General features: G+C 41.0%; 1 protein-coding gene across 11 annotated transcripts in view; it reads left to right on the top strand.

Moving 5' to 3' along the window:
- The window catches only part of LOC145344930 (DNA (cytosine-5)-methyltransferase 3A-like), a 505928-nt gene that overhangs the window by 460255 nt on the left and 25785 nt on the right, over window positions 1-19888 (top strand). For 5 of the 11 annotated variants that reach the window (XM_080192264.1, XM_080192268.1, XM_080192269.1 and 2 more), the window contains 2 exons: window positions 168-182; window positions 7109-7178. In XM_080192264.1, the coding sequence (XP_080048390.1) occupies window positions 168-182; window positions 7109-7178 (85 nt within the window). Of the gene's footprint in view, window positions 1-167; window positions 183-217; window positions 348-7108; window positions 7179-13702; window positions 14632-19888 lie in introns of all 11 variants that reach the window. The other 6 variants (XM_080192271.1, XM_080192267.1, XM_080192265.1 and 3 more) reach the window with 4 other exon arrangements.

Here is a 19888-nt window from a genome sequence, read left to right as displayed (position 1 = left end):
ATTTAAAAAGGAATAATTAGATCCTGACTGAGTGGAATGATTCTTTCAGTAGGTGACTTTTAGAGTCAGATGTTGATATAAGTAGAAAATGCTGGAAATACTCAGCAGGTGTGGCAGCATCTGTGGGAGTGAGACCTGAAATGCTAACTCTGTTTCTTTCTCCACAGATGCTGCCAGACCACGTGAGTATTTTCAGCATTCTCTGTTTTTATTTTAGATTTCCAGCATCGACGATACTTTGCTTGGAACTGTTCATAGAGTTGGAAAAACCAGTTCAAGCAAGCTCAGGATTGGTTCATACAACCAAAGCTGGAGTTGAACCAATGGACATTTTTTCAAGTGTTGAAGTGAGTTTGGAGTCAGAAGTGTTAGATCTTGATTAAGATGGGGAAGGTGGGCATATATACTCCTAATTTCCATGAAAGGAGCAGCTGGATGACCAAATAGCTTTTCTTGATTGCGTTATTATCATCTGGTAGTTTCAAAGGGAAATTGGTGTACAATGTAACATGGTGAATGTATCAAAGTGAGCAGTAAGATAATGTATCTGTTTAAAAGAAGATGGTTTCTGTTGCTGGTTATAGTGCACAATGACATAAATTCTATTTGGATGTGTTGATGCATGTGCTCATGAAATCACCCGTCAGCCCAGAATTTAAAATAAAGAATTATTACACTTCTTTCCTTTTTTAACCATTTTCTCCACTCCTTGATACCTCTGTTGAAGGCACTGATTTCTTGCTGAGTTACAGTCTAGTAGTGTGAAGTGGCCCATGGTATGTCACCCAAGGTGCCATCCTTCTTACGTGAAGATAGTTAATGAGTGCCAGTATCTTTCAGCCACACCAGCATCACAGGAAGTCTATCCTTGTCTGTACACAAAGTTCTATCAGAGGTCAGTGGATAAGACCTCTCACCTGGTGACAGTGAGGCGAATTGTCATGCTTCTAAGCCACAAAGCTGAGATATGCTATCAGAGAATTAAGCCCTGATTTAACTTTGAACCTTGACTCAGTTACTCACTGCCTGAATCTTTGGGTCAAAGAGAGCATTACTTCATTAGATTTTAAGAAAGTTCATGGACCATTTCTTGTTATTTATGCTCCGCATGAGCCTCCATCCACCTCTACGTCTCCCTTCCAGGCACCCCCTCTCCCTCATCAATATATACTTCTATCCCTTTCTCCCCCATGTATGTATTTAGCTTCCTCTGAAATGTACTCATATTATCACTTCACCCATTCCCTGTAGTGTCATATTCTCACCACTCATTAGGTAAAGAGGTTTCTCATGAAATCTCGATTGAATTATTAACCAACTTCATTAGGTTGAATAATATGGGAGCATTCCCCACGCCCAATGACCTGGGCGTTATGAAGTCAGGTCACATTCCCAATGCCATTGTGACAGTTTTGTCCAAATGACAGGCTTAAAAATCGTGAGTCTACTCATGTTATTAAACTTTTATTTAAATAGATAGTTAAGGTTGTTAGCAACCTAATTGATTGTGAAAATATGTTCTGTCTGCATTAATATGCCTGCAGAGCCTACTTTACAGCATGTGGGATTCCCGTTTTTTTAATGAGGTCATTTGTTAGGGCAAGCATGAAAGGCTCAGCTGAACCCTGAGTCTCACCCTGGCAGCTCAGAGTTGTGTAGCTGCTGAGAGTGCTTCAATCAAGGAGCAGTTTCCATTTAACTTAGATTAATTAGAGGCTTTTATCTGTCTGCTGAGTGCTCTGTTTATTTCTTGTCCATCACCCAAGGCAATAAAGTTGCTTGTCTTGGTGGAAGTCACAATCTCCAGCGAGGATGAAGAGATTGAGAGGAAGAAGAGCAGAACAGGAGGTCCTGGGTGCACTGGTTTTGCATGAAGGGGCCAGAGCTGTGCCAGAGTCAGAGGGTATTGGAGGCAACATAAATTCTCAGAGGAAGTGCAGAAGGTCTTATGAAGACCCTTAAGTATGCAGGCAGAGACTGATCTCTCAAGAGATGTCAGAGACTCAATGCAAGAGAAGGCTCCAGCTATCAAGAACCACGGTCACATCACTCTGTGACATGCTTGGAGGAAGATCTGCTCCATCTGCACTCGGGGGGGAGGTCACTCTGTTCTCTGAAGGTCACTGTCGTTCTCAATCTCTTCATATTAAGCCCCTTTCAGGCAGCATGTGGAGACCTCAATTGATTAACACAGCCTGCTGCACATCACTGCATGAAGGTCTTCACTGATGCTATGCTTTGAAGGGCAAGAAATTACATCTCCTTTACACTGGACAAGCAGAGTGTGCTGGAAAGAGCCAGGGGATTTGTGGTGATTGCAGGTTTCCTCAAGGTGCAGGGAGCCATTCATTGTTCTCATGCACCATAAAGGCACCTTTACACAGAGGTGCCAGAACTATTTAGTGGCTCTTGAATGTCTTATAGGTGACAAGAGGCATCCAATGAAGAGGAGGCTTATGATGCCTGTGAAGGTGCCCAGGACAGAAACGAAGAGGAGATACAATGACAGCTAGGGTAATTTTCAAGCAGACCATCAGCCTACTAAAAATGAGCTTCAGGTGTTTGACAAATCTGGAGGGGCATTACCTACACTCCGTCACATGTGTCCCTGATGGTCACGGTGTACTGCGCCCTCCATGACCTCCCTATTCCAAAGAGGATATGCCCTGAAGGATGAGGGCAAGGATGAGCTGAGTGAAATTGTCATAATCATATGGATGCCTTAATGAGACAAAGATTTCAGAAGTCTCAAAAATTCCAATATCAGAGACATGTGTCCAAACCATTCTCTTTGTGCAACGTGACACTCATCATCGTCATGACAACACATCCTTTCCAAAGATTAACACACAAGGCACCATACCTTGCATCAATATTATAAAAGCTTTCATCTATTTCCTGGTACAAGCCCCACAGTCACAGCATAGAATGAAAACACAAGCATGAGTGTTCATGGGTTTATTTACAAATGTGCAATGATTAGATACATTGAAAGGAATAAGCTACTCACTCACGCATCCCTCTTGGTGATTACTGTAGAGTTTTTTATGACACACTTATGAGTTCCCCCTACTCCACTTGCTGCCACACTGGGGAGAAGCTGCTAATATGTTACTTTCCTTGCTCTCAATGACTTTGGCAGGCGACCTCTGTGCTGTTGCAGCTTTGAGTGGCCTGCCATGCTAGAAGACCCCATGTGAGAATCATGATAAACTTCTGTCACCACAGGAAGAGTGTGTCAATGATAGATGGACAGAGAAGATGCTACCGGCCTTCAGAAGTGCCCTGAGAGGTTCTTCTGGATGGTGGCAGCTGCTGCTCATCCTCTGCTTCCTCATCCAAGGCTTCCTGTCGGACCTTTGGGTCCTCTTTGCCTACCAGTTAGGTCTGGATCTGCATCAGGCTCCCGGTCCCCCTGTTAACCTGCCTCTGGGTCACTAAGCTGCATTATGCTCAGTTTGCCCCTCCAGAGCAGTTGCCAGTCTGTCCATAGAGGAAACTTGGTACTCTGATTGGGTGATTGCTCTGCACAATGCCTGGATGAATAGATCTACAGTGAGACTGGAGCACAAAGCCTTCTGGTAAATCCGTCAAATCCTCAAGGAACACACACCCGACATCCAGCATCTGGCCCCTTACGGATGATTCCAGATCCTCGTCATCTAATACAAAAGCAGATGCTCGTTCACCCCAGACACTCCTTTGATTGCACAATGCCTGCTCCACCACACTCGCCAGTAGCCATGAAGTGTCCGGACCAGGCTGTACCTGACTCCATTCTGAAGCACAATTCCCTGCTGAGATGCCAGTATCTGTGATGGTGCTTGAGAGAGAAGATGTAACGTTGCATCCTCCGAGGCTCTCCTCCTCAGAAGGGTGACTGCACAGCATCCAGAGGAGGATTCATGGAAGAGGCTTCATCTGTGACAGAGAGATATAAGTCAGGGGGTTAGTAGTCATCACAGATCTTGCCACAACAATGCAATGCCACTAAGCTCTGCAACATTACTCATATCCGACGAGAGATGAGGCAATGCAAAATACAACACATCCTTGTACCAACATTTGAAGGTTACAATTATGGTTACAATTCCCCAAGATTTCAATGTTGGAACTATATTACTGGGTTTTATTGTAGCAAAACAAACCCCCTACTTGCCCTGTCCCCTTTTTATGTTTTCTGCCATCTCACCAGATGCACATCTTCTTCCAACCTCGCCTCCACCAATGGTCCTGGATGACTCTGCATTAATGAGAGTCAACACCTCCCCCCAGACTAGCCTCACCACTCCAGAACTGTGAGCTCGCTTCTCCTGAAAAGATATGCTTGAGTGCATTCACTAGCACTGTCAGCTTACTTAATGACATGTCACTAATGCATTATTAGCAAATTGTGCGGCAGCCTTGATACTGTGCACATTCCTCATCCACAGTCTGCCACTCCCACCCCAACTGGAGCATAGAAACTAGAAGCAGAAGTAGGCCATTTGGCCCTTCGAGCATATTCCACCATTCATTTTGATCATGGTTGATCATCAAATTCAATATCCTGATCCCGCCTTCCCCCATACCCCTTTAGCCCTTAGGGCTATATCTAATTTCTTCTTGAAAACTTTTAAGAGCACACTGACATTGTCACTGAGAGAAATGAATTTGCTGCATCATGCTTCACTGGAGCTCCAGCTACACTCACATTCTTCTTGCATTCGTGACAGTACACTGTGGCTCACTGGTACAAGATTTCACAGGCAGAGGATATACTCACCCTGGATGCCCTTATGAGGCCATTGAGCCTTTATTGGCATTGAGACCAGGTTCTCCTCCACAGCCTGACACTGCTGACCTCCTTGGCAACCTCCTCCCATGCAGCATGTGTTTTAGTCAGGTTTCTCCTCTTCCTGCCAGATGGCATCAGCTGCTCACCAGGTCCAGCACTGCATGGGGGAGGGTTCTGAGAGTGAGTTACCATTAAATCGAGGAGCTGCTGTGCCCCTTCTCCCCTCCCTCCCAATGGCTCAGATATCTCTGGGAGGGAAACATGCAACAATAAGACAACTCCCCTCTGCAAAGATGTGGAAAATTTATTCAGATTTATAAATAAAGCCTCCTCTGCTCTGTGGCAATGTTTGGACATAGCAGAACTTGAATAAATACACAGTCACTGTAAAAGCCTGCAAATCGCTGAAGTCCCAATGAGCTTCGAGCCTGTGAACAATGCAAGCATTTGCTGACACTGTCCTGTGCCCAGGGACATTTTAAATTACTGGCTGTGACGTCGTTCTGCGTCACAGCCAATGACCTTGGAGGCTGGACATCCCACCTTCCAACATTGACTGGGTGGGATGAAAGCCTCAAACCTACCCTATGATTTCAAGTGCATCAATTAATGCTTCATCAGGTCTGTTGTGAAAGTGGGACCAGAAGTTGAAAGGCTATCGACTTCCAGATATGAAACCCAGTGCCCCCCCACCACCCTCCAAACTGCAGCATATTATTCAGCCCACATTCATAAAGCTTTTCATTAGATCACCCTTCAGTCTTCTCTTTTCTAGAGAAAAGCACCCCAGCCTATTCAACCAGAATTAAATGCACTCACTTCTTGTGAATCTGTCTGACATCTTCTACAGCGCTTCTATTTCCTTTTGCTTTCAAACGTTGATAGAGTCAGGGACCTGTTCAAATCCCTGCTCTTAATTTGGTCAGGGTTTGAGGTTTATATGGCTACTGCTTGGCTGAAATGAGGTAAATGCACCAGTGCTTTCACATGGATTCTAACACTTCCATCATCTAGAAATTATTGCAGTAAGATTTCAATAATTCCAAGTGTGAAAATGACCAAGAGTGAGTGACCATTAAAATAGAAAGCCATTATTATTAACTTAATTTTCCAAATCTTATATTTTTCTGGAGAGGCTTTTTATTTATATTTTCTGTATCTTTTGTTTTCAATGATAAAGATTACATAGATATAAAGATTTATTAATTGTAGCAAAAAATCCAAGATAGCACAAAGCACAATTTAATATTGAATAGTCTAAAAATGTCTGGCGGATTAGCCATGCTGAATTGCCCCTTATGTCAGGGGGACTGGCTAGGGTAAATGTGTGTGGTTATGGGGAAAGCGCCTGGGTGGGATTGTGGTCGGTGCAGACTCAATGGGTCAAATGGCCTCTTTCTGCACTGTAGGATTCTATGATACTCTATGATAATAATCTGGGAAACATGCAATTGAATTTTACAAAAAGGGGTAAATTTTCCTATCCCATCCTCCACAGGAATTGTAGCAGGCAGGACGGACAATTTGATGGACCATGGCAAGGTCCATTGACCTCGGGCAGGAATTTCTGTCCTCCGGGTGATCGAGACCTGAAAACCCTGCCCAAAGTTTGTTGAAAAGGAGCAAATGTGAATAAGAGCAAATAGCATTTATATTGTGCCTTTAATGTGTTAAAACTCCCAAGGCACTTAACAAGAACAATAACATTTTCACTTGGAAAAGTCTCACAACACAGGTTAAAGTCCAGCAAATTTATTTGGAATCACAAGATTTCAGAGTGCTGCTCCTTCATCAGGTTTTCACATTAAGGTATAGAGAGATATCAGGACTGATGACCAAAAACATGGACAATTCAGTATGTTTTAGGACGCATCCTAAAGGAGGAGAGAGAAGTAGGGATGGAGATGTTTTGATAGGAAATCCAAAATTCCCTTGAGGAATTCCCTTGCAGGCCAAAGCATTAGGAAGCATGGGACATCAACAATGGAGCAATTACAATTGAGGATGCACAAGAGGCTTGAATTGTAGGAGCGCAGGAGTCTGAGGCCAGTAGGACAGCAAGAAGTTATGGAGCTGGGGAGGGATGAGGGAACAAGAAAACAAGAATGAGAATTTTGAAATTGAAGCATTGTCAGAGCAGCAGCTAATCTAGGTCAGCAAGCACAAAGAAACAAAGGTAAATGGGAAGCTTTCTGCTTACCCTGTTAATATACTCTTGGCTGGGAAAGCAAGAAGATGTTTAGAATTGTTCAGAATTTATGTCCATCTGTACAATGTAATCAAATTTAATTCTAATCGTGCCGAACTAACTAACTGTTCTTTTCCTTTTAGACCATTGGTTGCCATGTACAATGATAAGCTTGAGCTTCAGACCTGTCTGGAGCATGGCAGGACAGCAAAGGTCAGTGCAAACAATCTTCAAAATAATTTTTTATCCACCGTATAGAATGAAAGATTGAGGGAGAGCTTGCAAAATAGCTAATCTATTACCACTCAGGTGGCTATTCTGAGATGATAAAAATTGAAAGCATTTATGATCTTTTTCTCCAGTTTTAAATGTCACATCCCACACACTCTTATGCAACAGAAAAATAGGGCATGTGGCCTGCTCTTCTTGCCAGTATGATCTGCATCTAGTTGCTAGGAGATAAGTGCTGTGTATCAATTTCCCCCTCTTTGCAGAAATACCATGGGGACGATTCTTCCAAAAAAATTCTAAGTGTCAAATTTGTAAAAACTGGAGTAAATCACACTTTTTTTCAGTGGGTGTTTAAAAAAGAATCTCGCACATTCTGTGCACTGCAGAGTGTCTCAGTGTTCAAAAGCTGGGGGTGGGACCTGTTCCCACTGGAGAGATCAGCAGCATCATGTGTAATACGCCACTGTGCATGCGCCAGTCTGTCAGTGTAAAGATCGACACATGCGCAGTGGTCCCTGTCTGCTGGCCGCCCGATTGCTGGTCAGCCCCATGATCGCACCCCCCCCCCCGACCCCAAACATCCCCAGCCCACCTCAGTCATTCCCCTCCCGCATTCCCTGATCTCCTAATCCCCTCCCCCCGCCTTTGGCAGTGTGGACTTGCTCTTCACCCTGCCCGGCAGCCCCACTATGTAGCATCCCATTCTCTGTCACTCAGCCCAATTGTAGAAAAACAGCAGGACCCCCCACCTCCAACGATCAACCCCGGGAAGTCCCACTCCCAATAGGCCCTACTTCCTTAGTGCTGCCCAATGGGCAGTGCCAAGATGCCACCGGGACTTTGGCACTTTGCCCCTTTTCACTCCAGCAAGGTCAGGCTGCCAGATTCCCGCAAGTGGAGAGCTATAGCAAACAGTGTTGAAGTGAACCATCCCTGTCTGGAGGAGGGGTAGAGGTGAGTGGGCCTGGTGATTTCAGTCCCGAGTCCGCTAATGGGATTTAACTAGTATTTAAATAAGGACCTGCATAATTTATGCAGCTGAGCTGACAGCACTGAAAATGAGATACTGGGAGATACACAAAGGCCCGGACACTGAGCGAGAATTGTCTGCTGCTACAGTCTCCTGGCCCTCTATGTTAAAATATCGCAGAGGGATGGGAGAATCACCCCCCATGTACCTATTCATTGGCTGCCTAATAAAGTACCTGAGCTTTTCCTTCCTTCTCTGTTGGGAATTCCAAGGAAATAACCATTCTTATGAATAATAAAAAAAAGGTCAGTCTTATGTTGCTGCTTTTACTGCCTCAGCACAATCTATTGCAAAATGCTAAACAGGGTCCACAAGGGGATAATTTTAATCTAATCTCCCCAATTTTATACTCCATCCAATTTTACTTTACATTGCTGCTGCTATGAAGTGTAACGTGGTACACAGTCTGATCCTGATAGCTTCCCATCAGGTAGGTCAGGTTAAAATTACCCCCACCTGTCTCTCTGCCTCTCTGCTTGGCCACAGAGTTCCATGATCCCAAGAGAATCTCTACGGAGAGAAAAATGTGAAGTCGCCCCATACTTCCTTTGCTAAATAGCATATTAATATATGAAAGAAAAATATTTTTCTGCTTCTATTTTTCAACCTAAAAGCACGTGTCATAACTGTTCCAATATTTCCCAATCCAAGATATGCCATTTTGCAACGCTGGCTGGAATTCTCAAACATCACCTTAATGCAGTTAATAATCTTAAGACGTTTGTATTAAAGAGAACATATGGGGGTTTAATTTTCATTTTCAGTGTTCCTGTTGCAGAGCTTCACATGTCCATTCGCCATCCCCAAAGATTTTCTGTCAATGATTAGACTTGTATGTTGAACTGCAAAATTACCCTGTAGTCAGAAATACTTAATGGCAAGTATTTCTATAGTTACCAATATTTTTCAGCCTTCTGATTTCACATTTAGATCTCCTGTGTAGAAGCAGATGTTCGGAGTAAAACTATCCTTGTAAGGCATCATGATTTATCCTCCACAAAGTAACATCTGTTTTCATCTTGGACACTTTTAAAGTCTTCCGTCATGCTGTTCTCACCGCTTCTATGACGGTGAAGAGGGCGGCATGGTGGCACAATGGTTAGCACAGCTGCTTCACAGGGCCAGGTACCAAGGTTCAATTCCCTGTCTGAGTGGAGTCTGCCCATTCTCCCCGTGTATGCATGGGTTTCCTCTGGGTGCTCTGGTTTTCTTCCACAGTCCGAAAGATGTGCAAGTTAGGTGCAGTGGCCATGTTAAATTTTCCCTTAGTGTACCCAAACAGGAATTGGAGTGTGGTGACTAGGAGATTTTCACAGTGCTTCATTGCAGTGTTAATGTAAGCCTACTTGTGACGCTAATGAATAAACTAAATTAAGAGCAACTGAGAGACAGTAGCAACTGTATTAATATCCCCTTGATCATTTATAGCCATGAATTAAATAACATTCTTTTGTCTGTAGCAAATCAAACATGTTATCAGTAAGGGAAGCTAACATCTGATAAATGTGCTAAATGCTGCTGAAATAGATTGATGTTTAATTTTATATGAAATTAGAGATTCTGATTTCAACAGTGGATTGTAATCACTTATCTGTGCTCCCTTCTGAAACACACTTATAGTTAATGATATAAAAATCTCATATGCTTTGCAACTGCGTATTATAATCAATTCTGAAACAACTAAAAATATAAATCCTGCTACTTTAAAGACATTCAGTTGCCCACCTTACTGTTTGAATTAAACTGAACCAAATATTTCCTCACCTTTGTACATGAGGCTCGGATCAAATACACAGAATATGCAAGCTGAGAATGTGAGCTGAGACCGTAGCTAAGCCATTCAGTGTCATGGTGTTGCAAAATAGAATGGAAACTTTGGTTATAGAATATCTAATGGTCTGTAATTTTTTAAATAATGCAGAACAGAAATGTGATAATTTCACTTATAAATCATCTGTAACACAATCCATGAAAAGTTATGTTACAGATAAAAGAAAAAGACCAGATTTAGCTTTCAAAATAGCACTTCAAATTAACCGAGTGCAATTCGTAAATATTGAAATGAGTAACAACGGGGAAAAGTTCTGAGTTTTGATTTGGACAGGTCACTGTGAACTGACAAAAGAGGACATGAGATAATTCAGCAAAGAAAGCCTTTTTAAAGTAATTTACAATGGCTACAAGGAAAATTTTGTCAGTAAACATTGTACAAAAGAAATCTGGCTCTCATGGGGCACCTTTTGCATTGTTTATAAGGACATGTTATCTTTTACTGTGAATCACCATTTCTAGCACCTGGGTGTTTCTCCTGTGTAGAGTCCAGTTCTTACTGTGCTTTACAACCTTTGGAATCATGTTGAATAACTTCAGTCATTCCAAGCCAAAAAACTACTTAAAACTATTGGAAGAAATGCATCTGATCCTTTGAAACTTGTTGCAGCTCTTCACACTGCCTAGGTTGCTTGTTTATACCATTCTTTGGTGTCAGTGTGCATCATTTCTTTTTAAAAGGAAATCTTCTCAATAACCATCAACGTTTTGCTAAAATTATAATGAGTAATTTACATAGACGAACAGTGACACCAATCACAGGAAATGAACATGCATCAAGGGCTTCTTGCCTGGTGTCACCCAATCATGCTTGCTTTACTGTTTTATTCACAAAATATAACCGAGTGGTTAATGCTTACCATTCATTATAGTTACCCTTGGATTTCCTTGTCCTTTCACTTTGTATTACATGTCCCTGGTTGTCAAGTAAAGAACTAATTGATATGAGTCATGTGTTACTCTAGGGAAGGTATGCTATATTCCCAGTGTCAGCATCCTTAGATTAATGTCAGTACACACTAGTGCCACATTGCAATTCTTTTTGTCACTGTGAGAATTGATGCCTAGAAAAATACTCTTTTCCATCATTCTTACTCGCTGTGTATAATAATGTCCAATCAGTCGAACAGCTCTGACACAAGAATAGACCAATCCCAGCCTTTGCGATGATGGTTATTAAAAACATCATCTTTTAACATACCTTAATACAATTTTGAATCTGTTGCCTGAATTATTTTTGGTTTCCGTTACAGAAGAGTGTTTCATTAGTTATGGGTCTCAGTCATTGATGCAACTCATTATCAGCAATTTGAATGTGGCATAATACATAATCCATATTCGATCAAAATGGCTGGAAACAGTCGGAAGTAATATCCAGTGTTACCTTCTTTAGACAATTTGTCTTCTGGCTAGAATCATCTTTAGACGCAGCTTTGTCACTACTTATTGCAAATAGAAATTTGAAGATGCATTTGGGTTGATTCCATGATTGGGCATCACTGTAAGGGCAACACTCACTACAGGACTGTATCCCTTAATTTTTCCATCTATTCATTTAAATGGACAAAATGTAAAGTTTACAGCTTGTAATTTTTCAACCAGTAATCAAAACATCTGACTAGAAGTATTTATTCTGAAATCTGACCCAAATGTGTCTTAATTAAAATTCCAAAAGCCCTAACAGTACCAAAATAAAATGTTTTGCTCCTGGTTTACCTACAAATTTATTAAAATCACATTTGTTAATCACTTGAGAAAGACAAAGTTTGGTAAGCATACCATATTGCTTCCTCCCATTAACTAACTTGCATTTATAGCTCCCAGACTCCCACTCGAATTAAGTTCAATTTTTCATGCTGGGAAAAAGATAGATTACATTTTATGTCAAAACATGGGTTATAACAGATTGATGTGAGAAAGTAAGAGAGCAGTGGAGAAAGACCATTTAACCAATTAACTTTTCTCCTACTAAGGATCCTGCATAATCTCGGTTTCATGAACGATCCTGTTCATTTAAACCCACTGTTATGCAAAAATACTTCTTTATCCTCAAAGGGTATCAAGCATTATTCCAGAATATTTCATCTATCCCAACATTTTCGCTTTTCAATTCTGGTCATAAATATTGTCTTCCCTCACCCACGTACACCAGAAAATGAGAACCATTCTGCCCTATTGATATCAGGATCATGAGTTAATCCAACAAACTTTTAGAAGTGTTTTTTTCCTCAATTTTCTGTTTGAATCCCTTCAGTTTGGTTCCTGTTGCTCTCACAGCACCAAATAAGCCCTAACCAAAATTGCAAATGATGTTCCTTACGATGGATTATTCCTCTTTTTCTTTCCTTGCTGGCATGGATAAAATTGTCCTAGTTTCAGGATAACAACTGCATTTATCTTTGTTTTAAAATAATGCAGACTCTAAGTAAATCGCACTGTGGTGCTAGCTATTTAACTCAGGCGGGAGTGCAAAATAGGTGGTATGTTATTGGTAGCCTGTTATATACCCAGCATGATATTCAGTTCCACTGACTTCAGTGAATCTGAATACCAAATGGGAGGCATAACAGATGGCTGATACCATGACAATTCTGCCCATTTTGCACTAATTCCAAGGCTCTTTTATATCCCTATTTCTTTAAGGTATGTTAACACTGGAAATGTTACCTTCCTTCCTTCCCATGAGAACCACTGGACTGTGCAGGAGACTAGTAGGCCTGGACAACTTTCCCTCCAATTATCACTAGAATTACTTGCCCTTCAATTTCTTTCTTTGTACATTGGGTGACACAAAAACAGGTGCAGCTGTAGCAAGGACAGATGTCTCATGAATTTGATCTTGGTGGTTAGTGTACAAAAAAAGTATGGGAAAATTGTACTGTAGGCACCAATGGCCAGATCAGAAATTTCTGACCGTCCACTGCAACCCTGGTTCAAGAAGTGATGGTTACTTTTGCATTTGAAGTTCTGCATACTAGGAATGGAGCTCTAGATGACCACTGTCTGGAGAGGCAGGAGAACCGGTGTGTTAAACTTCGCCGCTGGTATTCTGTGCAAATTTTTGAATTGATACAGAATATTGAGGGGAAAATGCAGCAGAACTTATGCACCTGGCTTAAACGCGGAGTTTTGGCTTGAGCTCTCAGAATTGGGCTGGGTAGGAGAGGATTGACAGTCTGGCCACATCCTTCTAAAGCTGTGAAAAGTGGACTCTGGTGTGGAGTAAGCTATTCACATTCTATCCCTGGTCTGCATGACTTTGGACGAAACTGAGTCCAGGAGCAGGCAGTACATGTTGTCTGCAGTCTCCCAATTAGGAAAATAATGTTCTATCACTCGGAGATATGAATTTTGTAGAACTCTGAATTTGCTGATGGTGACAAATAATGCTGAACTTTCTTGAGGAACCCCCAATCTGCCAGCTTTCCCACCCACGCTCACATTCTTCCCCCAGTATAGATTTGCAAAATGAAGGAACTGAGCTGAGTTTATAATCTTGTAGAGTAGAGGTGGGTGGGATCCATTAAACTCTCTTGACTGAGTAATTGACTTGATCTACTCAGCGTTGAAGGTAACACACCGTTTGTCCGCCCACTGTCCAATGCTGTCTATTCCCGCAGTGATTCAGTCGCTGCTTGTCTTTCAGATGGGGAGTTAACCACTCTGTAGAGGGTTGTGTCATCAGCAAAGAAAACATCACTTTTGATGACATCCAACAAGTCACTGATGAAGACAAGAAATAGAATGGGGCCATGCACAATTGCCTGAGGGACCCCTGCGTAGGTGTTGAGCTAAGAAGATGAGCATCCAATAACCATGACCTGGTGTTTTCATCTTCTGAGGAAGAGTTGTATCCAGTTAAGCAGCTCACCAGATATACCACATGAGACCATCTTCTCAGTGAGGGAGGGATGCCATGCCCTCTTGAAGGTCCAACCATGTCAGAGGCTACTGCACTAATTACATACTGGACAACGAGAGAATCACTCCATGTATGGATCTTGAGGATGAGGGCATCATGAGTCCGTTGCTTTCTTCTGAAGCTAAATTATCAAACAGAAAGTAGATTACTATGATTGAGATGTTGTAACAGCTTCTCATTTACCATAGTTTCCATGAATTTTAATACTTTTGCCAGTAGAGATACTTTCTTGCTTTTACTGGGGTCTGACTTTGATCCCTTCTTGCTGATAGGCAATTGCTACCACCTATTATTGACCATGGCGAGGTTGTGAACTCAGCTCATACAGAATCATTGACTGGAATCCATGTCTAGAAACTTTATGCCATAGCGCATTTGGGTACCAATTTACTGTGCCAGAAAACCATAATAATACTTTTGAACATTGGCTCTTGTCTTTTCATATATTTATGATTCATTCAAGAGCCTGAGGATTTCCGAATATGTGAAATATAATGAGTTCACAATCTCAGGAGTACAGTCCAACGGACACGTCAACTTTAAGATAGAAGCCCCCACCAGAATGGAAGTTTTCCAATCACTTCTGATTCACTTCTGAATTGACCTATGGATTGGTAAACTGGTCACCTTGCAGCCCTCTTGACCAGGGACTGGTATGTGATATGGAGTAAAGCAAAAGGATAGGCTAAATTACTTTTTTTCAATATAGAGTATTGTGGAGTACTTGCGAATATTTGCATTATTACAATTTTTAAAAGTTCTCTGAAGATTGAATGAAATGTGTTTGCTACAACTTTCTGGGAAATTGTTCTCTCTGATTCTGGCTTAAATCTAAGCTGCTTCAATTTGCAACAAAAACTTGAAAAATTGTTCACTTCTAAGTTCAGGAGTAGCCTTTGCAAAAAAAACTTGCCATTTCCTAAACTGTAATCTGAGCCAGTCTAAACACATGCAAGAAAACCAACCGAGTACACATAAATTTGGATTTAGGGAGTAGATTCGTATTAATTTCTGGCACATACAGTACGATATCCAAGTAATCCTTTGCAAAGAGACCATTCACACAGGGGTTAGTACAGCATGTGCTTGCTAATCAAAATATCAAATTGGGATGAAAATGCTCAGCGTTTGTCTTTTCCAACACAGTAAGGTAAGTGCCTTGAATTTCCTTAGGAGGCCTAATAAATATGACATGGTGCAGAATTTTACCCACATTATGAATGTATCCTTGATTCTTTCTCAAAAGCCTGGAGTCAACAGTATTTGAATGTATTGAAAGGATGCCTGCACCATTAAACGTGTAACTGAAGTGCCCACCACTGGAAACTCAGAAGATAGGCTGGCCATGGTATTAGTGGGCTGCTCCAATGAAATTGATGAGAAACTTTGCTTCCCTTGCTTCCCTTACTCACAACTGATTTGACACTACAGTAGCTTGTACAGATATCTCTGGCACTCGGTTACTTAGCACACAAATGCAGGAATGATTTCATATATCATTCCTTTGTTTGGATACAATTGTCTATTTGTGGCAATCAGTTCATGTGATTGTCCACAGATGGACTAAAAATTTTGACAGTGGATGAAAGGGCCTGCAAGTTACATTGTTGGGTGCTACCCCAGCTATATGCCCTTATGCATCCTTAAAATGGGAGAGAGAGAAAGGAAAATTGATTTTGAAAATTACAGTTTAGATAAAACTGGAAGCATTGGACATGTTGAAAAGCTTGTTTGTTACTGTGTCCTTTACACTATTTGTCCTTTGAAGGTTACAGTGGTGTATTTGTGGTCAAACTTAAAATATAAAAACAATATATGGTTTAGTTACTCATGTATTGACATTTGAAAAGTTGCTTTTTTAATACAAGGCAAATAATATAAAACTCTAGTAATCATTGCCTGGATAATTGTGATTCCCAGAATTCTCTCCCTACTGGGAGCAAGGACCATGAAATTGGACTTTATATTTATAGAATGTGGATGTACTTGATTCAACTTGTGATTTTGCTCACATTTATTTTTTAGATTTTTTTTTGTGTGATAACGTTCCTAAGATTGGCAAAGATTTTGCAAGATAAATACAGTATGATTTTCTTTTTGTGACTCTTGTACAAAAACACAGAGGTCCTTCTGAATACCAACATTTCTCAGTTTTTCACCTTTAAAACAATATTTTGCTTTTCTCTTTCATCCTAACAATGTGGAAAATTTCTCCAAATTGTATTCCATCTGTTGTATTCTTGCCTATTCATTTACCTGTCTATATTTCTTGGCAGTTTCTTTGTATCCTCCGAACAGTTTATATAGTTATAAATTTTCCCAGTCAGCTTTTTTATCATTTGCAAACTTGGATACATTGCACTTGGTGCCCTCACCTGAGTCATTGATTATAGATTGGAAATAGCACTGATCCTTCTGCTACCCATTTGATGCGACTTGCCAACTCAAAAATGAACTGTTTATTCTTATTTTCTTTTTATTGACTATTAACCAATCCTGAAATCATACTAAACCATGCTAGCCACCCCATCCTGTGGGCTATAACTTTGTGTAATAACCATCTTGTGGCATCTTTATTTATTTCTAATACAGATATACAACATCCACTTGTTTCCCCCTTATTTATGCTTTTTCCAAGCTCAAAAAAAGCTTAACATGTTTGTTGAACCAGATTTCTCTTTAATAAATGTATTGACTCTTATGCCTTTCTAAGTGCCATTTTACATGGCCTAATACTAGATTTACTCATTTACTGAAGTCAGGTTAACTGGCCTGTAGTTCTAATTTCTCTCTTTTTCCTTTCTTGATTAGCAGATGTTCCATTTATTACCTTCCAATCACTGGGGACAATATGATGTGAGATCATCAGAAAAAATGGTTACTAAATAATACTGGGTGTGTGGGATGCAACATCCTATAACTAAATGTTACTTTAGTCTGGTGTAAAATGTTAGTTGACCCATGTTGATGGCCTGAAATAAAATCTGTAATTAGGTAAGTTAGGCTGCTAAAGTTTAACTTAGTGCTATGCAACATCAGTTCAATGGTAAGCTTCAGATATCACATTTAGTACATGTCCATGACCTCCTGTGTTATCCAACTCCTATTTTATCTTATTTCACAGCAGTTGAAACCCATTTCCTTGCCTTGGCTATCTTAGGACTTTGCCATGTGCTCAGCAACCTCCCATCTACTTTAACTTACCTTGAATTTTACTACCCACATTTTACGACCACTCAGCTCTCCCCTTCAAGATCAGTGGTCATCTGGGGCTATGGAGACTTTACCTTTTACTTCAACTCTCCATATTTCACCTGCGGTATACTGTGCTTTCCCTCCTTTCTCCCTGTTGTCTATCATTGATGGCAGAAACTTTAGAAATCTTGGCACCAGGCTAGAGTAATCTCTCCTTAAGCCCTGCACCACGAAGTCCTACTCAAGTGTCAACCCTGTCCATGTTGAATTCTGCAGGCTTCCTGTCCCTCATCAGGTTGACTTAAATTTTTTTTTACAATCCTTTACTTAGATCATGCATTCCTTCCTCTGAAAATCTCTACAGCCAACATCCCTATTCATCTGTTCTGGGGGTCAGTTTAGTTCATTTGGCTGGACAGCTGGTTCGTGATGCAGAGTGATGCCAACAACACGTGTTCAAATCCCATACCAGCTGAGATTATTCAGAAAGGCCCTGCCATCTCAGCCTTGCCCCTCGCCTGAGGTGCGGTGATTCTTGGGTTAAATCATCACCACTCAGCTCTTCCCTTCAAGGTCGATGGTCATTTGGGGCAATGGAGACTTTACCTTTTACTTCAACTCTCCATATTTCACCTGTGGTATACTGTGCTTTCCCTCCTTTCTCCCTGTTGTCTATCATTGATGGCAGAAATGTTAGCGATCTTGGCACTAGGCTAGAAAAATCTCCCCTTAAGACCTGCACCATGCTGCATTTTCCCATACCCTCAAAAGCATTCTGTTCTGTTGACTGAAAAGACAAAAAGTTATGAAACAGAGTATAACTTGGAGAAAATTTGAATCTAAACCATCTGGTGGAAACTGACAGGATTGTATTGGCTGTCCATTTGACAGACCACCAATTTTACTTTCAGTTGAAGCATGTATATATATGTTAGTCCTGTCTAACCATGTATTTATTATCTGTGTTATATCTGGTTCATGTAAAACTATCCTCATCATAAAACAGTATGACTTCCTAATGGAAAGCAATATTCCTGGAGATGTGGTAGTTATTTTTTGATTGGTTGATATGTGTAAAAGCCTTGCATCTTGCATATGAATGTTATGCTCCGGTCAATGCACTCCAAACTTTGTTGCAGTTGCAAAACAATCTTAGAAAAATCAAAAATTGATTTGAGATCCACAATCTAGAAGCAATTTATTGACATCCATTTGTTTTCACCTAAAATATGCTACAATTACAAGTAGCTATTTGATTTGATTTATTATTGTCACATGTATTAGTATACAGTGAAAAGTATTGTTTCTTACATGCTAGACAGACAAAGCATAGAGTTCATAGGGAAGGAAAGGAGAGAGTGCAGAATGTAGTGTTACAATCATAGCTAAGATGTAGAGAAAGATCAATTTTTTGCCAAGTAGGTCCATTTAACAGTCCGGTGGCAACAGGGAAGAAGCTGTTCTTGAGTCGATGGGTGCATGACCTCAGACTTTTGTATCTTTTTCCCGATGGAAGAAGGTGGAAGAGTGTATGTTTGAAGTGTGTGGGGTCCTTAATTATGCTGGCTACTTGTCCGAGGCAACGGCAAGTGTAGATAGAATCTGTGGATGGGAGGCTGGTATGCGTGATGGACTGAGCAATATTAATGACCTTTTGTAGTTTCTTGCAGTCTTGGGCAGAGCAGGAGCCATACCAAGCTGTGATACAATCAGAAAGAACGCCTTTTATGATGCATTGATGAGAATCGTAGCTGACATGCTAAATTTCCTTAGTATTTTGGAGAAAGTAGAGGTGTTGGTGGGCTTTCTTAAGTATAGAATCGGGATGGGGAACCAAGACAGGTTGTTGGTGATCTGGACACCTAAAAACATGAAACTGTTGACCATTTCTACTTTGTCCCCATTGATATAAATAGGGGCATGTTCTCCACTAAGCTCCCTGAAGTTGATGACAATCTCTTTCATTTTATTGACATTGAGGGAGAGATTATTGTCGTTGCACCAGTTCACCAGATTCATTTCTATACGCTGTCTCATCATTGTTTGAGATCCAATCCACTATTCTGGTGTCATCAGCAAACTTGAAACTCAATTTGGAAGTCATTTGGCCACACAATCATAGGTGTATAAGAAGTATAGTAGGGGGCTGGGAACACAGCCTTGTGGGGCACCGGTGTTAAAGATGATCATGGAGGAGGTGTTGTTGCCTGTCCTTGTTGATTGTGGTCTATGAGTTAGGAAGTGCAGGATCAAGTTGCAGAGGGAAGAGCCGAGGCCCAAGCTACAGAGTTTAGAGATGCATTTTGTCGGAATAATGGTGTTCAAAGCTGAGTCTGACATATGTGTTTGTGTTATCGAGCTGTTCCAGTGCTGAGTGTTGGGCCAGGGAGATGGAGTTTGCTGTGGACTTGTTGTGACAGTAGGCGAATTGTAGAGGATCCAGGCAATCTGGGAGCCTGGAATTGATTCGTGCCATGACTAATCTTTCAAAGCACTTCATAATGATTTATTGGATTCCCATCATTTGTGTCTTAAAAGGAGAAGACAAGTTAGTCGCTAAAAACTCCTCCATGGTGCTTCAGAACATGTGTGAGCAACAAGAGAGATTCTCCAGTTTATATAAAATTCTGAGTACATCCCATTACATGTAAGATTTCATACTTTGTCACAATTTCAGAAGGAAGTGAAGAATTTAAGAGCAGTTGCTAACCTACA

Source organism: Carcharhinus amblyrhynchos, chromosome 7 (genome assembly GCF_965287045.1).
Source record: "Carcharhinus amblyrhynchos chromosome 7, sCarAmb.v2.hapA, whole genome shotgun sequence".
Taxonomy (NCBI): Eukaryota; Metazoa; Chordata; class Chondrichthyes; order Carcharhiniformes; family Carcharhinidae; genus Carcharhinus; species Carcharhinus amblyrhynchos.
The sequence above is the reverse complement of the archived record's forward strand: the minus strand, read 5'-3'. Positions and strand labels throughout refer to the sequence as shown.